Source organism: Callithrix jacchus, chromosome 5, assembly GCF_049354715.1.
Source record: "Callithrix jacchus isolate 240 chromosome 5, calJac240_pri, whole genome shotgun sequence".
Taxonomy (NCBI): domain Eukaryota; kingdom Metazoa; phylum Chordata; class Mammalia; order Primates; family Cebidae; genus Callithrix; species Callithrix jacchus.
In genome coordinates, this window is record NC_133506.1 from 68,434,559 (window position 1) to 68,456,047 (window position 21,489).

A 21,489-nucleotide genomic window follows, 5' to 3' on the forward strand; every position below is an offset into this window, starting at 1 on the left:
ATTTCAAACTATACTACAAGGCTACAGTAATCAAAACAGCATGGTACTGGTACCAAAACAGAGATATAGACCAATGGAACAAAACAGATGCACTGGAGGCAACACAACATACATACAACTATACAATCTTTGATAAACCCGACAAAAACAAGCAATGGGGCAAGGATTCCATGTTTAACAAATGGTGTTGGGAAAACTGGCTAGCCATGTGCAGAAAGCAGAAACTGGACCCCTTCCTGACACCTTACACTAAAATTAACTCCAGATGGATTAAAGACTTAAACATAAGACCTGGCACCATAAAAACCCTAGAAGGAAATCTAGGCAAAACCATCCAGGACATAGGAGTAGGCAAGGACTTTATGAACAAAACACCAAAAGCATTGGCAACAAAAGCCAAAATAGACAAATGGGACCTAATGAAACTCCACAGCTTCTGCACGGCAAAAGAAACAGTCACTAGAGTGGATCGGCAGCCAACAGAATGGGAAAAAATTTTCGCAGTCTACCCATCTGACAAAGGGCTGATATCCAGAATTTACAAAGAACTCAAACAGATTTACAGGAAAAAAACAGACAAGCCCATTCAAAAGTGGGCAAAGGATATGAACAGATACTTTACGAAAGAAGAGATATATGAGGCCAACAATCATATGAAAAAATGCTCATCGTCACTGGTCATCAGAGAGATGCAAATCAAAACCACATTGAGATACCATCTCACACCAATTAGAATGGCGATCATTAAAAAATCTGGAGACAACAGATGCTGGAGAGGATGTGGAGAAAAAGGAACACTTTTACACTGTTGGTGGGAGTGTAAATTAGTTCAACCATTGTGTAAGACAGTATGGCGATTCCTCAAGGCCTTAGAAATAGAAATTTCATTTGACCTAGCAATCCCATTACTGGGTATATATCCGAAAGTCTGTAAATCGTTCTACTATAAGGACACATGTACACGAATGTTCATTGCAGCACTGTTTACAATAGCAAAGACCTGGAATCAACCGAAATGCCCATTGATAATAGATTGGATTGGAAAAATGTGGCACATATACACCATGGAATATTATGCAGCAATCAGAAATGATGAGTTTGTGTCATTTGTAGGGACATGGATGAATCTGGAGAACATCATCCTCAGCAAACTGACACAAGAACAGAAAATGAAACACCGCATATTCTCACTCATAGGTGGGTGATGAAAAATGAGAACACATGGACACAGAAAGGGGAGTACTAAACACTGGGGTCTATTGGGGGGAAAAGGGGAGGGCCAGTGGGAGGGGGAGGTGGGGAGGGATAGCCTGGGGAGAAATGCCAAATGTGGGTGAAGGGGAGAAGAAAAGCAAAGCACACTGCCATGTGTGTACCTACGCAACTGTCTTGCATGCTCTGCTCATGTACCCCAAAACCTAAAATCCAATAAAAATTAAAAAAAAAAAGCACATGTGGCACATGTACATCATGGAATACTATGCAGCCATAAAAAAGGATGAGTTCGTGTCCTTCAGAGCGATATGGATGAAGCTGGATACCATCATTCTCAGCAAACTGACACAAGAACAGAAAACCAAACACTACATGTTCTCACTCATAAGTGGGAGTTGAACAATGAGAACCCCTGGACCAGGGAAGGGAACATCACACACTGGGGCCTGTTGGGGGTGGGAGGGTTGGGGAGGGATAGCATTAGGAGAAATACCTAATGTAGGTGATGGGTTGATGGACGCAGCAAACCAACATGGTGCATGTATACCTATGTAACAAACACGCATGTTCTGCACATGTGCTCCAGAACCTAAAGGATAATAATAATAATAAAAATGGCAATATTATTATTAGAAACTAAAACTTGGTAAGAATGGGAGACTACCTGAAATTGCCATCCAGTTATACATTCAAAATCCTTTGTTATATGTTAAGGTTAACAAAATTGACTACACGAACTACAAGACCTCTGAAATGAGAGAATCCCATAGGTATCTGGGTTTCATGATGTCCTTTTGAATAAACCACTAAACAATAAAGTAGGGAATATTTTTGAGTGTGCTGAAAAAAAAAAGAAAAAAAAAGCTGCAGAATACACATTCTTCTCATTAGCACATAGAAAATTCTCCAGAATAGACCATCTACTGAGTTTACAAACTCCTAGGAATCAAGTATCTTCTCAACCACAATGGAATAAATATAGAAATCAATAACAGGGACAAAAATTTTGGAAACTGCAAACACATGGAAATTAAACGGCATGCTCCTGAATGAACAACTGGGTCAATCAATAAATTAAGAAAAAAAATTTAAATATTTTGTAACAAATAAAAATGGGAAAGAAACCAACCCCTATAGAAAGTGACAAAAGAAGCACTAAGAGGGCAATTTATAGCAATTAACAGCTACGTCTAAAAAAGAGAAAGACTTCAAACAAGTAACGTAACCATGCACCTTAAGAAACCAAAACAGCAAGAACAGACCCGAAACTCAAATATAGTAGAAGGAAAGAAATGATAAAGGCAGGGCAGAACTGAATGAGGTAGAGTAAAAAAACAAAACCAACTAAACATCCTTCAAACTGGAAGACGGTTTTGGGAAAAGATAAACACAACTGATACACTGCTAACTATATTAAACAAGAAAAAAGAGAAAAACAAAAAGAGAAACAGAGAAGGAGATATTAAAACCGATACCAAAGAAATACATGGGGTCATGAGAGACTACTGTGCACAACTATATGCCAACAAACTGAAAAGCCTAGAGAAAATGGATACATTCCTGGAAATGCATAACCAGCAAGAACGAACCAAGAAGAAATGGAAACCTGAACAGAACAATGAAAGGTTATGTAATTGAATCAGCAGTAAAGTTTCCCAATAAAGAAAAGTGTAAAACTGGGTAACTTTACTGCTGAATTCTATTAAACTTTTAAGGAAAAACTAACAGCAATGTTTTGCAAATTACTCCAAAATCTTTCTAGTTTATTCTGAAGGTCAGTATTACTGTAAGGCCAAACCGAGACAAGGACACACACAACAAAAGGAAACTACATGTCAATATCCCTGAAGGACACAGACACAGAAATTGTCAAAAAAATCAAGGGGATCCAAATTGGAAAACAGAAAGTCACACTGTCTCTCTGTGCACATAAAAGAATTCAGCAGGCCGGGCGCGGTGGCTCACGCCTATAATCCCAGCACTTTGGGAGGCAGAGGCAGGTGGATCACAAGGTCAATAGATCGAGACCATCCTGGTCAACATGGACCCTGTCTCTACTAAAAATACAAAAATTAGGTGGGCATGGTGGCACGCACCTGTAGTCCCAACTACTCGGGAGGCTGACGCAGGAGAATTGCCTGAACCCAGGAGGCAGAGGTTGCGGTGAGCCAAGTTGCGCCATTGCACTCCAGCCTGGGTAACAAGAGCGAAACTCTGTCTCAAAAAAAAAATCAAACAATAACAACAACAAAAATTAGCTGGGCATGGTGGTGCGTGCCTGTAATCCCAGCTCCTCAGGAGGCTGAGGCAGGAGAATTGCCTGAACCCAGGAGGCAGAGGTTGCAGAGAGCCGAGATCTCGCCTTTGCACTCCAGCCTGGGTAACAAGAGCTAAACTCTGTCTCAAAAAAAAAAAAAAAAAAAAAAAAAAAAAGACTGCTATTTTCCTACTCAACTCTGGAATAGGGACTCCTCTCTGTCTGCTACAAAGTAAAAGATTGCTATTGCCTTACTCACCTCCGACATACTCCAGGGTCTTTGGGAGTTTCCTCCCCTAACCATTTCAACTTTTTTGGATTCTCGCTCTTCCATGCCTCCCTCTTCCTTTTTCCATTGCCAGTTCCCTGATGACAGTTACTGGCTTTCCTGAATGGAATCCTGGCCCTATCCCTGACCCCCACCCTCACTTTCAGCCAGTTTGAAACCATTTGGCTCCTTTTTTGGCAGAAGAGTCACTATTGTTGTAAAGTTTTTTAAATCAATAAAGTCAGTGGCTTTCATGAAAAAAAGGAAAACTACAGCCCTATATTTCCGATGAATGTAGACACAAAAGTCTCAACAAAATATTAGCAAATGAAACCCAGCAATACATCAAAAGTTTACTTCACCACAATCAAGTCGAGTTTATTCTTGTGATGCAAGGTTGGTTCAAAGTACACAAATGAGTAAATGTGTTTCACCACATAAACAGAATGGAAAAAGAAAAACCATATGATCATCACAAAAGATGCAAAAAAGCTTTCAATAACATCCATAATCCCTTCATGAAAAAAATCAACACATTAGGCATCAAACAAATAGACCTCCAAATAACAAGGGCCACTTTGTAACAAACCTGCTGCTGAAATCACAGAATGGGCAAAAGCTGGAAGTGGGAGCTGAGTGCAGTGGCTCATGCTTATAACTCCAGCATGTTGGGAGGTGAAGACAGGAGTATCACTTGAGGCCAGGAGTCTGAGACCAACCTGGCCACACAGTGAGACCTTGTCTCTATAAAATAATAAAGAAAAAAGAACAAAAAGAGTTGGAAGCATTCCCCTTGACAGCTGGAACAAGACAAGGATGCCCCATCTCACCACATCTATTCAACATAGGACTGGAACTCCCACCTAGCCAGAGCAATCAGGCAAAAGAAAGAAAGGCATCCAAAAAGGAAAAGAAGCCAAACTATCTCCCTTTGCTGATGATCTGATGCTCTAAGTAGAAAACTCTGTGAGTCTGCCAGTGTATCCTGGAACTGACAAATGACTTCAGTCAGAATGCAAAAATATCAGTAGCATTTCTATAGACCAATAAAGTTCAAGCTGAGAGACAAATCCAGAATGTGATTCCATTGACAAAAGCCATACACAAGAAAGCAAAATACTTAGGAATGCATCTAACCACAGAGATGAAACGTGGCTAAATGGAGAACTGCAAAACACTGCTGAAAAGTCATGACACCAAAAAATGCAAAAACATTCCATGCTCACAGATTGGAAAAATCAGTATCAGTAAAATGGCCATACTGCCCAAAGCAATCTACAAACTCAATACTATTCCTATCAAACTACAAAGGTCATTTTTCACAGCATTAGAAAAACTATTCTAAAATTTCATATGAAATGAGAAAAGAGCCCAAACACCCACAGCCATCCTAAGCAAAAAGAACAAAACCTGACACATCACACTGCCCAACTTCAAACTATACTCAGTAAACAAAGCCTACAATGAACAAAACAGCATGGTACTGGCACAAAAACAGACACACAGACCAATGGAACAGAATAGAGAGCCCAGAAATAAAGCCACAAGCCTATAACCATTTGATCTTTGAAAAAGCGCAATGGGGAAAGGACTCCCTGTTCAATAAATGGTGCTGGGATGACTTGCTATCCATACACAGAAATATGAACCTTGACCCCTAGCTATCACCACATATAAAAATGAATGAAAGCTGAAGTACATTCTTAAAAGAAAAACCTCTAACTATAAAAACCCTACAAGAAAACCAAAGAAACATAGTATTTGAAATCAGCCTCTGAATATAATTTATGAATAAGTCGTCAAAAGCAACTGCAACAAAATGAAAAACTGGAACCTAGTTAAACAAAGGAGCTTCTGCATAGAAAAAGGAACCATTCAAGAGACTAACTAGGCAACCTAAATCATGAAAGAATGTATTTACAAGCGATGCATTAAACAGTTCTGATATCCAGAACCTATAAGAAACTTAAATCAACAAGCAAGAATTTAAAAAAATATATAAAAGCGGGCAAAATACATAAAGAGACATTTCCCAAAAAAAGACAGAAAAGCAGAGGGCAAACATGAAATAAAAGCTCATCTCACTAATCAGAGAAAAGCAAATCAAAGCCACAATGAAATGCCATCTCAAACCAGTGATAGCCATAATGGCTATCACTAAAAAGTCCAAAAACAAGGAACATCGACCCAGATTTTGGCAGAGCTGCTACAGCAAAAAGGGCATTCGAATACACTGCTGGAGAAAATGGTAAATTCATTTAGCCACTGTGGAAAGCAGTTTGGAGATTTCTGTCATGGAACTAAAAATAGAACTGCCTTCAACCCAGCAATCCCATTAGCGGGTTAAATACCCACTCCCTCCCAGAAATCATTCTACCAAAAAGACACACGCACCCATATGTTGGCTGCAGCACTATTCACAATAGCAAAGATATGGAATCAATCCAGAAGCCCATCAATAGTGCACTGGATTAAGAAAATGTAGCACACATAAAATATGTAACACTATGCAGCTATAACAAGAACAAAATAATGTTCTTTGCAAGAACATGGATGTAGCTGGAGGCCATGATGCTAAGCAAACTGATGTGGAAACAGAAAACCAAATACTACATGTCTCACTTGTCAGTGGGACCTAAACATTGGGTCCACATGGACATAAAGAGAAGAGCAACAGACACTGGGGACTACAAGAAGAGGGATTGGGTTGGGACAATGGTTGAAAAATGACATGCCAGGTACATGCTCACTACCTCGGTGATAGGTTCAATTGCACCCCAAACCTAACCATTATGCAATATATACCTTTGTAACAAACCTGCACATGTACCCCCTAAATCTAAAATAAAAGTTAAGAAAGAGGCGGTGGCTCACGCCTGTAATCCCAGCACTTTGGGAGGCCGAGGTGGGCAGATCATGAGGTCAAAAGATCGAGACCATCCTGGCCAACATGGTGAAACCCTGTCTCTACTAAAAAATACAAAAATTAGCTGGGAGTGGTGGCGCACACCTGTAGTATCCAGCTACTCGAGAGGCTGAAGTAGGAGAATTGCTTGAACCCAGGAGGTAGAGATTGCAATGAGCTGAGATTGTGCCACTAAACTTCAGGCTGGGACCTGAAGACAGAGTGAGACTCTGTCTAGAAAAAAAAAGAAAAAAGAAAGAAAGAGAAAAAATAAATAAGATGAAAATAAAATGCCCTTTATAACTTGCAACGACAAACACCAATAACATTCTTCACAGAAATAAAAAAAAAATCCTAAAATTTATATGAAACCACAAAAATGCTAGACTTAGACAAGCCAAGTCTGAGGGAAAAGAACAAAGCTGGAAGCATCACTCTACCTCCTTGAAATCTACCTGACTTCAAATATATTATAAGCTTATGGTAACAAAAAAGCATGGTCTTGGTATAAAAAACAGAAAATTAAATCAGTGGAACAGAATAGAGAACCCAGAAATAAAAACACATATTTACAGACACCGGATTTTCAACAAAGGTGTCAAGAACATACATTGGGGAAAGAACACTCTCATTGACAAATGGAACCAGGGAAACTGGATATTTGTAAAAAGAAGAATAAAACTAGGTCCCTATTTTTCACCATATACAAAAATCAACACAAAATGGATTAAAGACTTAAACATGAAATCCAAAATTATAAAACTACTACAAGAAAATACAGGAAAAATGCTTCATGACACAGGTCAAGGCAAAGATTTTCAAGCTAAGTTATCACAGGAATATGCAAAAAAAGCACAGGCATAAAAACAAAAATAGACAAGTAAGGCTATTTTAAAATTAAGTTTCTTCACAGCAAATCCTTTGTTGAACAACCAACAATCTGTAATATAAGAGACAATATTTATAAATCTATTCATCTGAGAAAGGTCTAATATCTAGAATATACCAGAAACTTAACACAACAGTAAAAGCAGTTAATAATGTCCCTAATGTGGACAAAGAATTTAAATAGACATTTCTAAAAAGAAGAGGTACAAATGGCCAAAAAATATATGGAAAAGTACTCAACATCACTGACAGCAGGAAAACGGAAATAAAATTCAAAATGAGATATCATCTCACCACAGTTAGAATGGCTACTATATATATTTAAAAAAAAAAGTAAAAAATCCTGGTGAGGTTGGAGAGAAAAAGAAAACTCTTATGCACTCATGGAGGGAATGTAAACTAGTATAGCCATTATGGAAAACTGTGGAACTTTCTTAAAAAACTAAAAATACAAGTCTCATATAATCCAGTAATCCCACTACTATTTATCCAAAAGAAAGACATTCAGTATATCAAAGGGATACCAGTATCCCCATGTTTACTGCAGCACTATTCACAATAACCAAACTACAGAATCAACCTAAATGTTCATCAATAGATGACTGTGGTTGTGAGTAAAGGAAATGTGATACACTGGGGTCTGTTGGGGGAACAGGGGAGGGACAGCTGGGGGTGGGGAGTTGGGGAGAGAGAGCATGGGGAGAAATGCCAGATGTAGGTGAAGGGGAGGAAGGCAGCAAATCACACCGAAACGTGTGTACCTATGCAACTATGTTGCATGTTCTTCACATGTATCCCAAAACCTAAAATGCAATGAAAAAATATATAAAATAAATTAGAGAAGCAAAAAAAGAAAGAAAATGTGACATATGTACACAGTGGAATACTATTTAGCCATAAAAAAGAATAAAATTATGCAATTGACAGCAACATGGATGAAAACATTAAGTGACATTAAGTGAAATAATTCAGGCACAGAAAAATAACTACTGTATGTTCTCACTCATATGGAAGCTAAAATTAAAAAAAAAGTTTTTGGAATTGTGGGTAACAGAGGCTGAGAAAGGTAAGGGGAGATGGGGAGAGGTTGTTTTATGGATATAAAATGATAGCTAGATGGGGGAATGAATTCTAGTGTTCTTCTGCATTGTAGGGTGAATATGGTTAACTTTTCTTTTTTTTTTAGAGACAGAGTCTCACTCTGTCACTCAAGCTAAAGTACAGTGATGCACTCTCAGCTCACTGCAACCTTTGCCTCTGAGGTTCAAGCCATTCTGCCTCAGCCTCCCTAGTAGCTAGGATTAGAGGTGTGTACCACCACACCTGGTTTGGTTAACTAATAGTTTTAAATAGCTAGAGGAGTGGATTTTCAAAGCTCACAGCACAAAGAAATGGTGAATGTTTGAGGTGATGGATATGTTATAGTCTTATTTGACCATCACACATTGTTTACACATATCGAAATATCACTGTGTATACCATAAATATGTAGTTATACAAGTCCACAAAAAACAAAAGGAAGCCAGGTGTGGTGTCACAGGCCTGTGATCTCAGCCACCTGGAAGACTGAGGCAGAAAGAATTCCTGAGCCATGGTGGTCAAGGCCAGCCTGGGCAACATAGCAAGACATCATGTTTAAAAAAAAACACACACACAAATAAAAGTAAAAGCAAAATAATTCATCCTATACATAGACTATGGGTGAAACTTAACGGCTTGCTTCTAATGAACAGAATGTGTTAAAAGTGATAACACGATGTTGCTTCCTACATTAGGTTTAAAGAGGCTCTCTACCGCAGACTGCTCGCCTTGAAACCCAGCCCCCATGTTGTGAGGAAACTTAGCCACAAAGAGAGCCTAGGAGTTCCAGTGTAGAATATTTGGCTATTCAATGCAATTTCCCCTTAACTCATTTGTATGGAGAAGGGAAAAGCAGCTCATCTTTATATTGTAACAAAATGCTTCTCCATATCATATAAATTGGCTCTGAAATTTTGAAATTCATACAACTAATTTGACTCTTTGTTCCTGATAAATGCCTGGACATTACCCGATATCCAGTTGCTGCACTCCTGGAAGTTGTTCTTTGAATAGGTTGAAGTATTTATTCAATGAATTATGTATTGAGCTAGAAAAGCATAGCTACTCATCTACATTTAAGCAAAAGGAGGTAAATGCAGGGAACTCTGGTTTCTGAGAATGTAGGATCTGTGCCAAGAATAGGATTTAGCCCCGGGGTTGTATAAGAGAACCAGGTGCTGGGTCAAAAGAGGATCTAACTGTGAACTGCAACATGATAAATTAGCTCAGTTTCCAATGAGGAAAGATGACAGCCCAGACTTAATCTTGATCTTCATAGATAGTTCAAATCTACACATGACTTCATGACTTATAATGAGCTAATGAAACATAACGTAATAAATAGTAGATGCAGTCAGCAGATCCTGTGGTGAAGAATTGATGGAAATGGGAGTGAAGAGAGAGGCACTGGGTGAGAGACAAAAGGTGTGACTGGAGAAAAAAAAATCAATGGGATCTGTCTTTGCAAGCCTGACTCTCATCATGTCATGGAATCAGCAAGGCATAAGCTGGCCATACACTCCTTCAAGAAGCATAAAATGAAATTAAAGACATTCTACTACTTGAATTTCTGTTCTTACCTAAGACAACTCGTGATAAGCAACAGGACTGAAAATGAATTCTCCTAAAATGTGATTCGGTACTGGCATAAATGTGATTTGGTACTGGCTCAACATATTAGAATCTAGAATCCAAAAAGAAACCTACATTTTTATAGTCAACTGATTTTCAACAAGGGTATAAAAAAATGAGAAACGAATAGATTTTTCTACAAATGATGCTGGGACAACTGTATTTCCATGTGCAAGAGAATAAAGGTGGATTTCCACCAAATGTCATATATAAAACTAACAAAATAGAACCACTAAAATTATAAAATTCCTAGGAGAAAACATAGCCATAGATCTTTGTGACTGCAGAAAAATAGATTAACTGGACTTCATTGAAATGCAAAACTTCTGTGCTTAAACGGAGACCATTAAGAAAGGGAAAGGAGGTTGGGCATGGTGGCTTACACCTGTAATCCTAATATTTTGGGAATGCTTGAGCTCAGTTCAAGATAAGCCTAGGCAACTTAGTGAGACCTTCTCTCTACAACTTAAAATTATATAAATTTTAAAAACATAATAAATCATAAGAAAGTAAAAAGGAAAGACATTGAAAATATTTGGAAACAATATATCTGATAAGGGACTTACACCTAGAGTATATAAAGAACTCTTAAAATTCTGAAATTTAAGATAACCCAATTTTAGAGTGGGCAAATGATTTGAATAGACATTTCCCAAAGAAGATATACAAATGGCTCATAAGCACATGAAAAGAGGCTTACAGTCATTCATCATTAGGGAAATGTGAATCAAAACCACAATGACATGATACCACTTTATACCTCTGGGTTAGAATCCTTTTTAAATCAAAAATATGAAAAATGCTGGCAAAGATGTGAAGAAGTTAGAACCTTCATACAATGCTGATGAGAATGTAAAATGGTGCAACCACTTTGAAAAGCAGACTGTCAGCTCCTCAAAAGCTTAAGTATAGAGTTACTATAGAACCCAGAAATTCAACTCCTAAGTATATACCCAAGAGAAGAACACATACGCAAACACAAAAACTTGTACATAAAAGGTCACAGCAGGATGATTAATAGCCAAAACGTGGAAAAAACCCAAAGGTCCATCAACTGATAAATGGCTAAATAAAATGAATGGTACGTCCATACAGTGGAACAATACTCAGCAGAAAGATGAAATTAAGTACTGATACATGTTACAACACAATGAACCTTCAAAATGTTATACTAAGTAGATGAAGCCAGACACAAAAGACCACCACATATTGTGTGATCCAGTTGATATGTGGTGTCCAGAATGGGCTAATGTATGGAAACAAAATAGGTTGCTGGTTCTTTTCAGGGTCATGAAAATGTCCTATAATTGATGATGGTGATGTTTATGCAACACTGTGACTATACTAAGAGACCATGATTTGTACGCGTTCAATGGGTAAACAGTGTGGTATAAGAATTTTGTCTCAGTAAAGTTTTTTTTTTTTTTTAAATTCAGTGGTAGGATCTAGATACATCTCTTAATTCTCTACTTTGGATGTACTTACTATAGGTGATTTGTAAAAAAGCACAATATATTTAAAATGAAAGGTAAATGAAGGAAGTGCCTAACATGTCAAGTAGTTTATAAATTAAAACATTTGCATTTTGGAGAACAGTACTATGGCCTTTCTGTACAAGTTATCCTGAAATTCATGAAATAAATATACACACATTCTGTACCCATTTACAAAAGTAAAGATAAGAAATAAGACGATTTCTGAAACATTCCATTAAACATTATCCTATGATTTAATCTGGCTTGCCTAACCATGGCAATAGAGAAATCACTAAAAATACTTCACAGGAAAAAAAAAAGCCTCTCAACTTCTATGAGGAATAATAATAATTCCCAAGTTTCCTAAGGATCTTTGGAAATGATCCTTATTTTTAAAATGTATGTACTTAACAGGAGAAAAGGACAGAATGAAAACCAGAGGTTAAGAAAAAAGTGCATTATAAAGATAATAAAATTATCCTAAAAATACAAAGGAAAGCCATCCACTTCAATCAGTATCCTAAAGCATTTGACACTATTTCACCACCTATAGATTAACTGTAGACATGTTAGGTTTCATACATACTTCACTGCTGCTTTGACCCAATTTCTTCTTTGAATCCTGTGTCTCATCTAAATTAAATGATGTAGCCTCTGCTGTAGGTTGTTGTTTTAGGGGATCAGTCCATTCTAGTTGGTGTTGTCTCATAACTACCTGTGAAAGTATTTTTGTTACTGATTGTATCATCACCTTATTGTTAAATTGTAGTAATGATATTTAGCTCTAACATATACACTTTGAAAAACATCAACACATATGTGGATTCACCTTTTCCTTGTGTGTGCACATTCTTGTTTATTACTGAATTCAGTTAAGGACACAGAAGGTGCTATCTTTCTGCCAAATCAGTTTTCTGTTAACTTAGACAATAGATTCACCCACTATTCACTCATCCCTGAAACATCTGCAATGCTTAACAACCTACTGAAGTCTCAAAAAGAAATCGGGTGGGGCTGCTGGTGGTACATCCCACACTGTGAAATGTTTTTCCCTCGTTTTTATTAGAAGCTCCAATCAACTTCAGAGTTCCTTGCATATTCAGTTGCCTACTCAGATCCTTCCAAAAGATTCCTATCTCAGAATACAAGTAAAATTCCAATGGCCTTTGAGGCCCTGGGTTACCTGGCCTCTACCTCCCTCCTGACCTCAGCTGCTTTTTTTTTTTTTAATGGGTTTCAATAATGGCCGATCAATATTTTGAGTGTTTAAAGTGGTTAATGCATATTTTATGTGTTTAAAATGGAGACCTCTATTGTGTTTATTTGTTCTGGCTCTGAGTTCAAGTCCTGGATATCGTTATCAATTTGTTGTCTCATTGAATCTAAATCTCATTATGTGTCTTATGTATCTGGGTGTTAAGATCTCTTATTGTTGCATTAATCCTTTTACCCTTGCATCCTTGTAGCTTTGAAATCTATTTTATTAAGTGTGAGAATTGCAACTCCTGCTTTTTATTTATTTATTTTTGCTCTCCATTTGGTTGGTGAGTTTTTTTTCCATCCCCTTGTTTTGAGTCTTTGTATATCTTTAGATATATCGTTAGATTTTGTGGATAATGTATATTTTGTGTGTTTAAAATGGAGCGCTCTATTGAGTTTATTTGTTCTGGATCTTAGTTCCAGTCCCAGATATCGTTATCAATTTTCTGTCTCGTTGAATCTAAATCTCATTATGGGTCTTATGTATCTGGGTGTTAAGATCTCTTATTATTACATTAATCCTTTTACCCTTGTATCCTTGTAGCTTTGAAATCTATTTTGTCAAATGTGAAAATTGCAACTCCTGCTTCTTATTTATTTATTTTTGCTCTCCATTTGGTTGGTACTTTTTTTTTTTCCAACCCTTTATTTTGAGTCTATGTATATCTTTGGATATATCGTTGGATTTTGTCTGTATCTTTTGATTGGGAGATTTGGTCGATTTAAATTTAGGGTTGCTGCCATTTGATATTAACTGGCTATTTTGTCCTTTCGTTGATAAAAATTCTTCTTTATGTTAATGCTCTTTACTTTTTGGTGTGTTTTTAGAAAGGGTCATACTGGTTGTTCCTTTCTGTGTATAATGCTTCTTTTAGAAGTTCTTGTAAAGCAGGCCTTGTGGTAATAAAATCTCTGAGTACTTGCTTGTTCCAAAAAGATTTTATTTTTCCTTCAAATGTAAAGCTTAAATTGGCAGGATATGAAAATCTGGGCTGAATGTTCTGTTGATTAAGTATATTGAATATTGGCCCCCACTCTCTTCTAGCTTGTAGGGTTTCCGTTGAGAGATCTGCTGTAAGCCTAATAGGCTTACCTTTATGGGTAACTTGATCTTTCTCTCTGGCTGCCCTTAATATTTTCTCCTTCGTTTCGATCTTGGTGAATCTAACGATTATGTGCCTTGGGGTTGGTCTTCTTGAGGAATATCTTTGTGGTGTTCTCTGTATTGCCTGGGGTTGAATAGTGTCCTGCTTTGCTAAATTAGGAAAATTTTCCTGGATAATGTCCTGGAGAGTATTTTTCAGCTTGAATTCATTCTCTCCATCACATTCAGGTACACCAATCAAGCGTATATTAGGTCTTTTCACATAGTCCCATATTGCTTGGAGACTTTGCTCATTCCTTTTTATCCTTTTTTCTCTATTCTTGTCTTGTCGTTTTGTTTCATTAAGTTGATCTTCGACCTCTGATACCCTTTCTTCTGCTTGATCCATTCGGCTGTTTAAGCTTGTACATATTTCACTAAGTTCTCGTGTTGTATTTTCCAACTCCATAAGTTCATTTGTATTCCTCTCTATATTGTCTATTCTTTTCAACATTTCATCTAACCTTTTTTCCAAGTTCTTAGTTTCTTTACATTGGGTTAGAACAAGTTCCTTTAACTCCCAGAAGTTTCTTATCATCCACCTTTTAAAGCCTACTTCAGATAATGGAACACAGTCCTTTTCCATCAGGGCTTGTTCCATTACTGATGAGTCCTTTTCCATCAGGGCTTGTTCCGTTGCTGATGGGTTCTGATTTTGAGTATACTCGGCCTTCTTAGGCTGTTTTTTCCCCTTCATTGTAGATGAACCGCCTTTCTAATTAGGTTTCTGAGTCGACGTCCGACTTATTGATCCCCAGTGCTGGGATCCGAGCAACCCACTGTGGCAGCCTAAATAGCAGTGATAAGACTGATGGTGCTCTTCTGCCTGGGAATCTCTGGTCTGGCTTCCCTCTTGAGTCTGCAACAAGCAGCTCTGACTTCCCGGAGCTCCAAACTCTGGTCAGTAGGGGAAGCAGTCCCGTTGGTTCTGCATGAAGAGCTGCTGTGCCGAGACGCCGGCAAAACCACTGCAGTGGCCACAAGAATCGCGCTGGCGACCTGTGGGGCTCCTCCACTGGGAATCGGCTGATCGGTGAGTGATGAAAATTCGTCTAAAAGTGTGGCGTCGTCTCGTTCTCTGGGCTTTCACTGGGAGCTACAATCCTGAGCTGTTAGTGGTCGGCCATCGACCTCAGCTTCTACAAGTGTCTCCCCTATTCAGTCCATTCTCACTATATGTGAATCCTGCCACCTCTCATTAGTTAAAAAATGGGGACTCAATGCCAAACACATAAATCACAGATAAACACAGTTACCTTTGTACTGGTCAAAGTTATATCTGAATGACAGGCAGTGAGCCTTGAAATGAAAATTATAAGCAAACTGTTTGTAAAAAAATTCAAAGAAATTATAAATACTAGTGGTAAGATGAAATCTAACATAGCTTTGCTGAAATTCACATCTGCCCCAAATTATGATTTATTAAAAAGTAAATGCCTTTAAAGAATTGAGAGGTCATAATGAGTAATTTGAAACTGAAATCCTCTCAGATTTAAGTCAAATTGATATGAATAAAAATAATATTATACCAACGTAAATAAGTTGCAAAACTACTGAAGGGAAAGTATTGTGGAAATATATACTGAAGTATAGTAGTATACTTCAGTTCACCTGGAAAATCTGGAATTAATGGTCAAAGTAACCCTCCTAACTGAATCTTAATTTCAAAATACCCATGTCAGGTATAAGCATTCTGTTTATCTGCTTCACCATGGTCTTCAAACATGGCCATATAAAAGCATTGCAATGATCATTTCAGCAGCGTAAGACAACACTATGAACATTAATCTGTACCTATTAACACTGTAACTGAGCTTACAATTTCATAGGTGACACAATTTCTTCACTCAAAGTATCAGTTTTAACAGCAAATACATTTAAGATCTATATATTTTTATATTCACCTAGATAAAACATTTAGCCATAATCAAATATTGCTTTAAATTTTCTTTTAGGAAGGTTGAAAAATATTTATCTTTCTTAATACTTACTTCCTCAGTCTCTTGTAGTAGAAGACTCTGCTTTTCACTCTCAAATTGAATATTACTGGCAAAAGCCTGAAACTGGTCATGGAGAGAACTGATTGTCTTTTCTTGTCTGTTCACTTTCTTGTGAGCATCACCCAGTTGCTGTCGAAGCAACGTATTTTCATTTTGTAATTGAAATAATCTCTCTTCTACAGATTCCTGCTTTGCAATGTATTTCTTCAGTTTTCTTTGTTGAATTTGGTGCATTTGTTCAATTTCTTTCTTCTGACAGTGTGTTTGGCCGAGGTCTCTTTGCACACGTTCCAAAATCAAATTCTGTTCTCCAACAGCATCTCTTGCATTATGGAGCTGAATTTGTAGGCTGTTGATTTCGTTTTCCACATTAGAAAGTTTTTCAGAAATAATCTCATTCCTAGCTCGTAGGTCAGACATATCAGCCTTCATTTTGTCCTGTAAGCCACAAAAATATTTATAAAAAGCAGAGGAGCAAGTAAACCACCCCTCTCAGCCTAAAATGCCTAGAGTTAGCTAAAGGAGACCCAGCATAGCCTCCTCCTTCCAAGATAAGGTACCCAAGCATATCTTTGTACCCACAGCTCACAAGCATATTTCTGCCAGAAAAAAGCCCAAAAAACAAAAAACCTGTTCTCTTCCCCAGCTACCAGCAGTGGGAGCAAGACAGCCATGGGAGCAAAATAACCACATATAAAATATACATATTCTCTGGAGGAGGGACTCAAGATGGCGCAGTGAGATCAACCCAGGATTGGAGCGCTCGGTGAATGCGCGAAGAGCTTGAGTCAGGGCCGCATTTCCAGACGGATTTTTGTTGCCCACAGAACGGGGAAATTCCCAGGTATAAAAGAGATGTAAGATGCCAGGCAGAGGTTTCGGCTGGTGCAGTCGGCAGCCAGTGCAGCCGGTGGCCAGCGCTGTAGCACAGCAGCGCTACACAGAGTTCCGCACAAAGCACAATGGTCGGGGTGCCCTGTTGAACTGGCAATCTGAGACTTGAGAGGGCTGAACTTGAGACTGAATGGGACTTGGACAGTGAGCCAGGCCAGGAGATTCCAGGGAAACAGCGTTTGGGGTAGCACAGGGAAACAAACAAAACAGCAATTCCAAACGCTCTGGGTGGAGAGGTTCCCTGAGGGCACAGCTGAACCCAGGATGGTGCAGCTCCATGGGGGAGGGGCATCCACCATTACCGAGGCAATCCACCCCTACTGAGGTACACGCCCATTGCTGATGCAGCCTGCCATTGCCGAGGGAACCTGCTACAACAGAAAGACTCTGCCGCAGGGCATAACTGGTGGCAGCAGGGCAGATACCGCAGCAGCAGAACAGAGCCTGCAGCAACAGGGCAAACCTCACACCAGTAGGGCAGAGCCTCGGCAGGCAAATAGTGACTAGACTGCCTCCTAGCTGGGCAGGACAGCACAATGGACACACACAAAGAAAGCCCCAACCCCCCAACACAGAGCATCTGAAAAAAAAAGGGGTTTTTTTTTATGAGTTCTGCTGCAGCAGAATTAAACGTAGCAGCCTAACAGCCCTGAATGAACAACAGAGCTCACAGCTCAGCACTTGAGCTCCTAAAAAGTACAGACTTTCTCCTCAAGCAGCTTCCTGACCCCTCTATATCCAAAAGACTGACATTTGGCAGGCATCATTCTGGGACAAAGATAGGAGAAAAAGAAACTGGTAGCATCCCTCACTGTTCCACAGCTGCTATAGGTGCACCCCAGACAAGCAGGGCCTGGAGTGGACCTCAGCAGTTGTACAGTGGAGAAGCTAGACTGGTAAAAGAAAAACCAAGTAACAGATATACTTCATCATCAACAATCTGGACATCCACTCAGAGACCTAATCGAAAAGTCAGCAACTACACAAATGACAGGCAGATAAATCCACAAAGATGGGAAGAAACCAGTGCAAAAAGGAGGAAAACACCGGAAACCAGAACACCTCGCCTCCTAGAAAAGACCAAAACTCCTCACCAGCAAGGGAACAAAGCTGGACGGAAAATGACTGTGATGAAATGACGGAATTAGACTTCAGAAGGTGGATAATGAGAAACTTTTGTGAGCTAAAAGAACATGTTTTAAATCAATGCAAAGAAACTAAGAACCTTAAAAAAAGATTTGAAAAAAGATTCAAGGAAATGATAACAAGAATGGATAACTTAAAGAGGAATATGAATGAATTAAAGAAGCTGAAAAACACAATACGAGAACTTTGTTAAGCATGAACAAGTTTCAACAGCCGAATTGACCATGCAGAAGAAAAAATATCAGAAGCCGAAGATCAACTCAATGAAATAAAATGAGTAACCAAGATCAGAGAAAAAAGCGCCAAAAGGAATGAACAAAGTCTCCAAGAAATGTAGGACTATGTGAAGAGACCTAACCTATGTTTGATAGGTGTATCAGAATGTGACAAAGAGAATGAATCCAAGCTGGAAAATACTCTTCAGGACATTATCCAGAAAAATAGCAAGACAGGCCAACACTAAAATGCAGGAAATACAGAGCACACCACAAAGATATTCTGCAATAACAGCAACCCCAAGGCATATAATTGTCAGATTTAACAAGGCTGAAATAATGGAGAAAATACTAAGGGAAGCCAGAGAAAAAGGTCGGGTCACCCACAAAGGACAGCCCATCAGACTCACAGCAGATCTCTCGGCAGAAACACTACAAGCCAGAAGAGAGTGGGGGCCAATATTCAACATCCTTAAAGAAAAGAACTTTCAACCCAGAATTTCATATCCAGCCAAAGTGAGCTTCAGAAGAGAAGGAAAAATAAAATCCTTTGTGCACAAGCAAGTACTCAGAGATTTTGTCACCACGAGGGCTGCTTTACAAGAGCTCCTGAAAGAGACACTACACATAGAAAGGAACAACCAGTACCAGCCATTAGAAAATCACACTAAATGCTAAAGAGCATCCACATAATAAAGAATCTACAACAACTAATGGGCAAAACAGCCAGCTAGCATCAAAATGGCAGTATCAAATTCACACATAACAATATTAACACTAAATGTAAATGGACTAAACGCACCAATCAAAAGACACAGACTGGCAAATTGGATAAAAATCCAAAACCCATCAGTGTACTGTATCCAAGAAACTCATCCCACATGCAAAAATTCACAAAGGCTCAAAATGAAAAGATGGAGGAAGATTTACCAAGCAAATGGAGAGCAAAAAAAAGCGAAAGTTGCAATTCTCATCTCTGATAAAATTAACTTTAAAGCAAAAAAGATCAAAAGAGACAAAGAAGGCCATTACATAATGGTAAAAGGATCGATACAACAAGAAGAGCTAACGATCCTAAATATATATGGACCCAATACAGGAGCACCCAGATATATAAGGCAAGTTCTTAATGACTTACAAAGAGACTTAGACTCCCACACGATAATAGTGGGAGACTTTAACACCCCACTGTCAATATTAGACAGATCAACCAGACAGAAAATCAACAAGGAAATCCAGGGCTTGAACTCAGACCTGGAGCAAGCAAACCTGATAGACATTTACAGAAGTCTCCACCCCAAATCCACAGAATATACATTCTTCTCAGCACCACATCACACCTACTCTAAAATTGACCACATAATTGGAAGTAAAGCACTGCTCAGCAAATGCAAAACAACTGAAATCATAACAAACAGCCTCTCAGACCATAGTGCAATCAAGTTATAACTCACAATTCAGAAACAGACCCAGAACCACACAGCTTCATGGAAACTGAACAACTGGCTCTTGAATGTTGACTGGGTAAACAATGAAATGAAGGCAGAAATAAAGAAGTTCTTCGAAACCAATGAGAACGAAGACACAACGTGCCAGAACCTCTGGGACACATTTAAAGCAGTCTCTAGAGGAAAGTATATAGCAATAAGTGCCCATATGAGGAGAATGGAGAGATCCAAAATTGACACCCTATCGTCAAAATTGAAAGAGCTAGAGGAGCAAGATTAAAAAAAAAACTCAAAACCCAGCAGAAGACAAGAAATAACTAAGATCAGAGCTCAACTGAAGGAGATTGAGACACGAAAAACCCTTCAAAAAATCAATAAATCCAAGAGCTGGTTTTTTGAAAAGATCAACAAAACAGAGAGGCCACTAGCCAGATTGATTATAAAGAAAAGAGAGAACAACCAAATAGATGCAATAAAAAATGAAAATGGGGGAATCACCACAGATTCCACAGCAATTCAAACCATCATTAGAGAATATTACAAACAACTCTATGCACATAAACTAATAAACATGGAATAAATGGATAAATTCCTGGACTCCTGTGTCCTCCCAAGCCTAAACCAGGAGGAAGCCAAAACTATGAATAGACCAATAACAAGGTCAAAAGTCGAGGCAGCAATTAAGAGCCTACCACACAAAAAAAGCCCAGGTCCAGATGGGTTCACAGCCAAATTCTACCAGACACACAAAGAGGAGCTGGTACCATTCCTTCTGAAACTATTTCATATAATCCAAAAGGAGGGAATCCTACCCCAATCATTTTATGAGACCAACATCATCCTGATACCAAAACCTGGCAGAGACCCAACAAGAAAAGAAAACTTCAGGCCAATATCCATGATGAACATAGATGCAAAAGTTTTCAATAAAATATTGGCAAGCCGATTGCAACAGCAAATCAAAAAACTTATGCATCATGATCAAGTAGGATTTATCCCGGGGATGCAAGGCTGATTCAACATACGCAAGTCTATAAACGTAATTCACCACATAAACAGAACAAAAACAAAAACCACATGATTATCTCAATTGATGCAGAGAGGCATTTGACAAAATTCAACAGCCCTTTATGCTAAAAACCCTCAATAAACTCGGTATCGATGGAACGTATCTCAAAGTAATAAAAGCTATTTATGACAAACCAACAGCCAATATCATACTGAATGGGCAAAAACTGGAAGCATTCCCTTTGAAATCCAGCACTAGACAAGGATGCCCTCTTTCACCACTCCTATTCAATATAGTACTGGAAGTTCTAGCCAGAGCAATCAGGCAAAAAAAAATAAAATAAAGTAAAGGGTATTCAAATAGGAGAGGTGGAAGCCAAATTGTCTCTATTTGCAGACGACATCATAGTATACCTAGAAGACCCCATTGCCTCACCCCAAAAACTCCTGAAACTGATAAGCAACTTCAGCAAAGTCTCAGGATATAAAATCAATGTGCAAAAATCACAAGCAGTCCTATACACCAATAACAGACTTAAAGAGAGCCAAATCAAGAACGAACTGCCATTCACAATTGCTACAAAAAGAATAAAATACCTAGGAATACAACTTACAAAGAACGTAAGGGACCTCTTCAAGGAAAACTACAAACCA

The 21,489-nt window shown here is 38.5% G+C and overlaps 1 protein-coding gene across 7 annotated transcripts in view; it reads right to left on the reverse strand.

The window, feature by feature from the left end:
• LOC103791277 (POTE ankyrin domain family member A-like) overlaps positions 1 to 21,489 on the reverse strand; it is a 117,668-nt gene that overhangs the window by 18,393 nt on the left and 77,786 nt on the right. For 4 of the 7 annotated variants that reach the window (XM_078372546.1, XM_078372543.1, XM_078372541.1 and 1 more), the window contains 2 exons: positions 16,116 to 16,562; positions 342 to 12,435 (listed from right to left, as the gene is read on the reverse strand). In XM_078372546.1, coding sequence (XP_078228672.1) covers positions 12,268 to 12,435; positions 16,116 to 16,562 — 615 coding nt within the window. In that variant the 3' untranslated portion in view covers positions 342 to 12,267. Of the gene's footprint in view, positions 1 to 341; positions 12,436 to 16,115; positions 16,563 to 21,489 lie in introns of those variants that run through there. The other 3 variants (XM_078372544.1, XM_078372542.1, XM_054255014.2) reach the window with 2 other exon arrangements.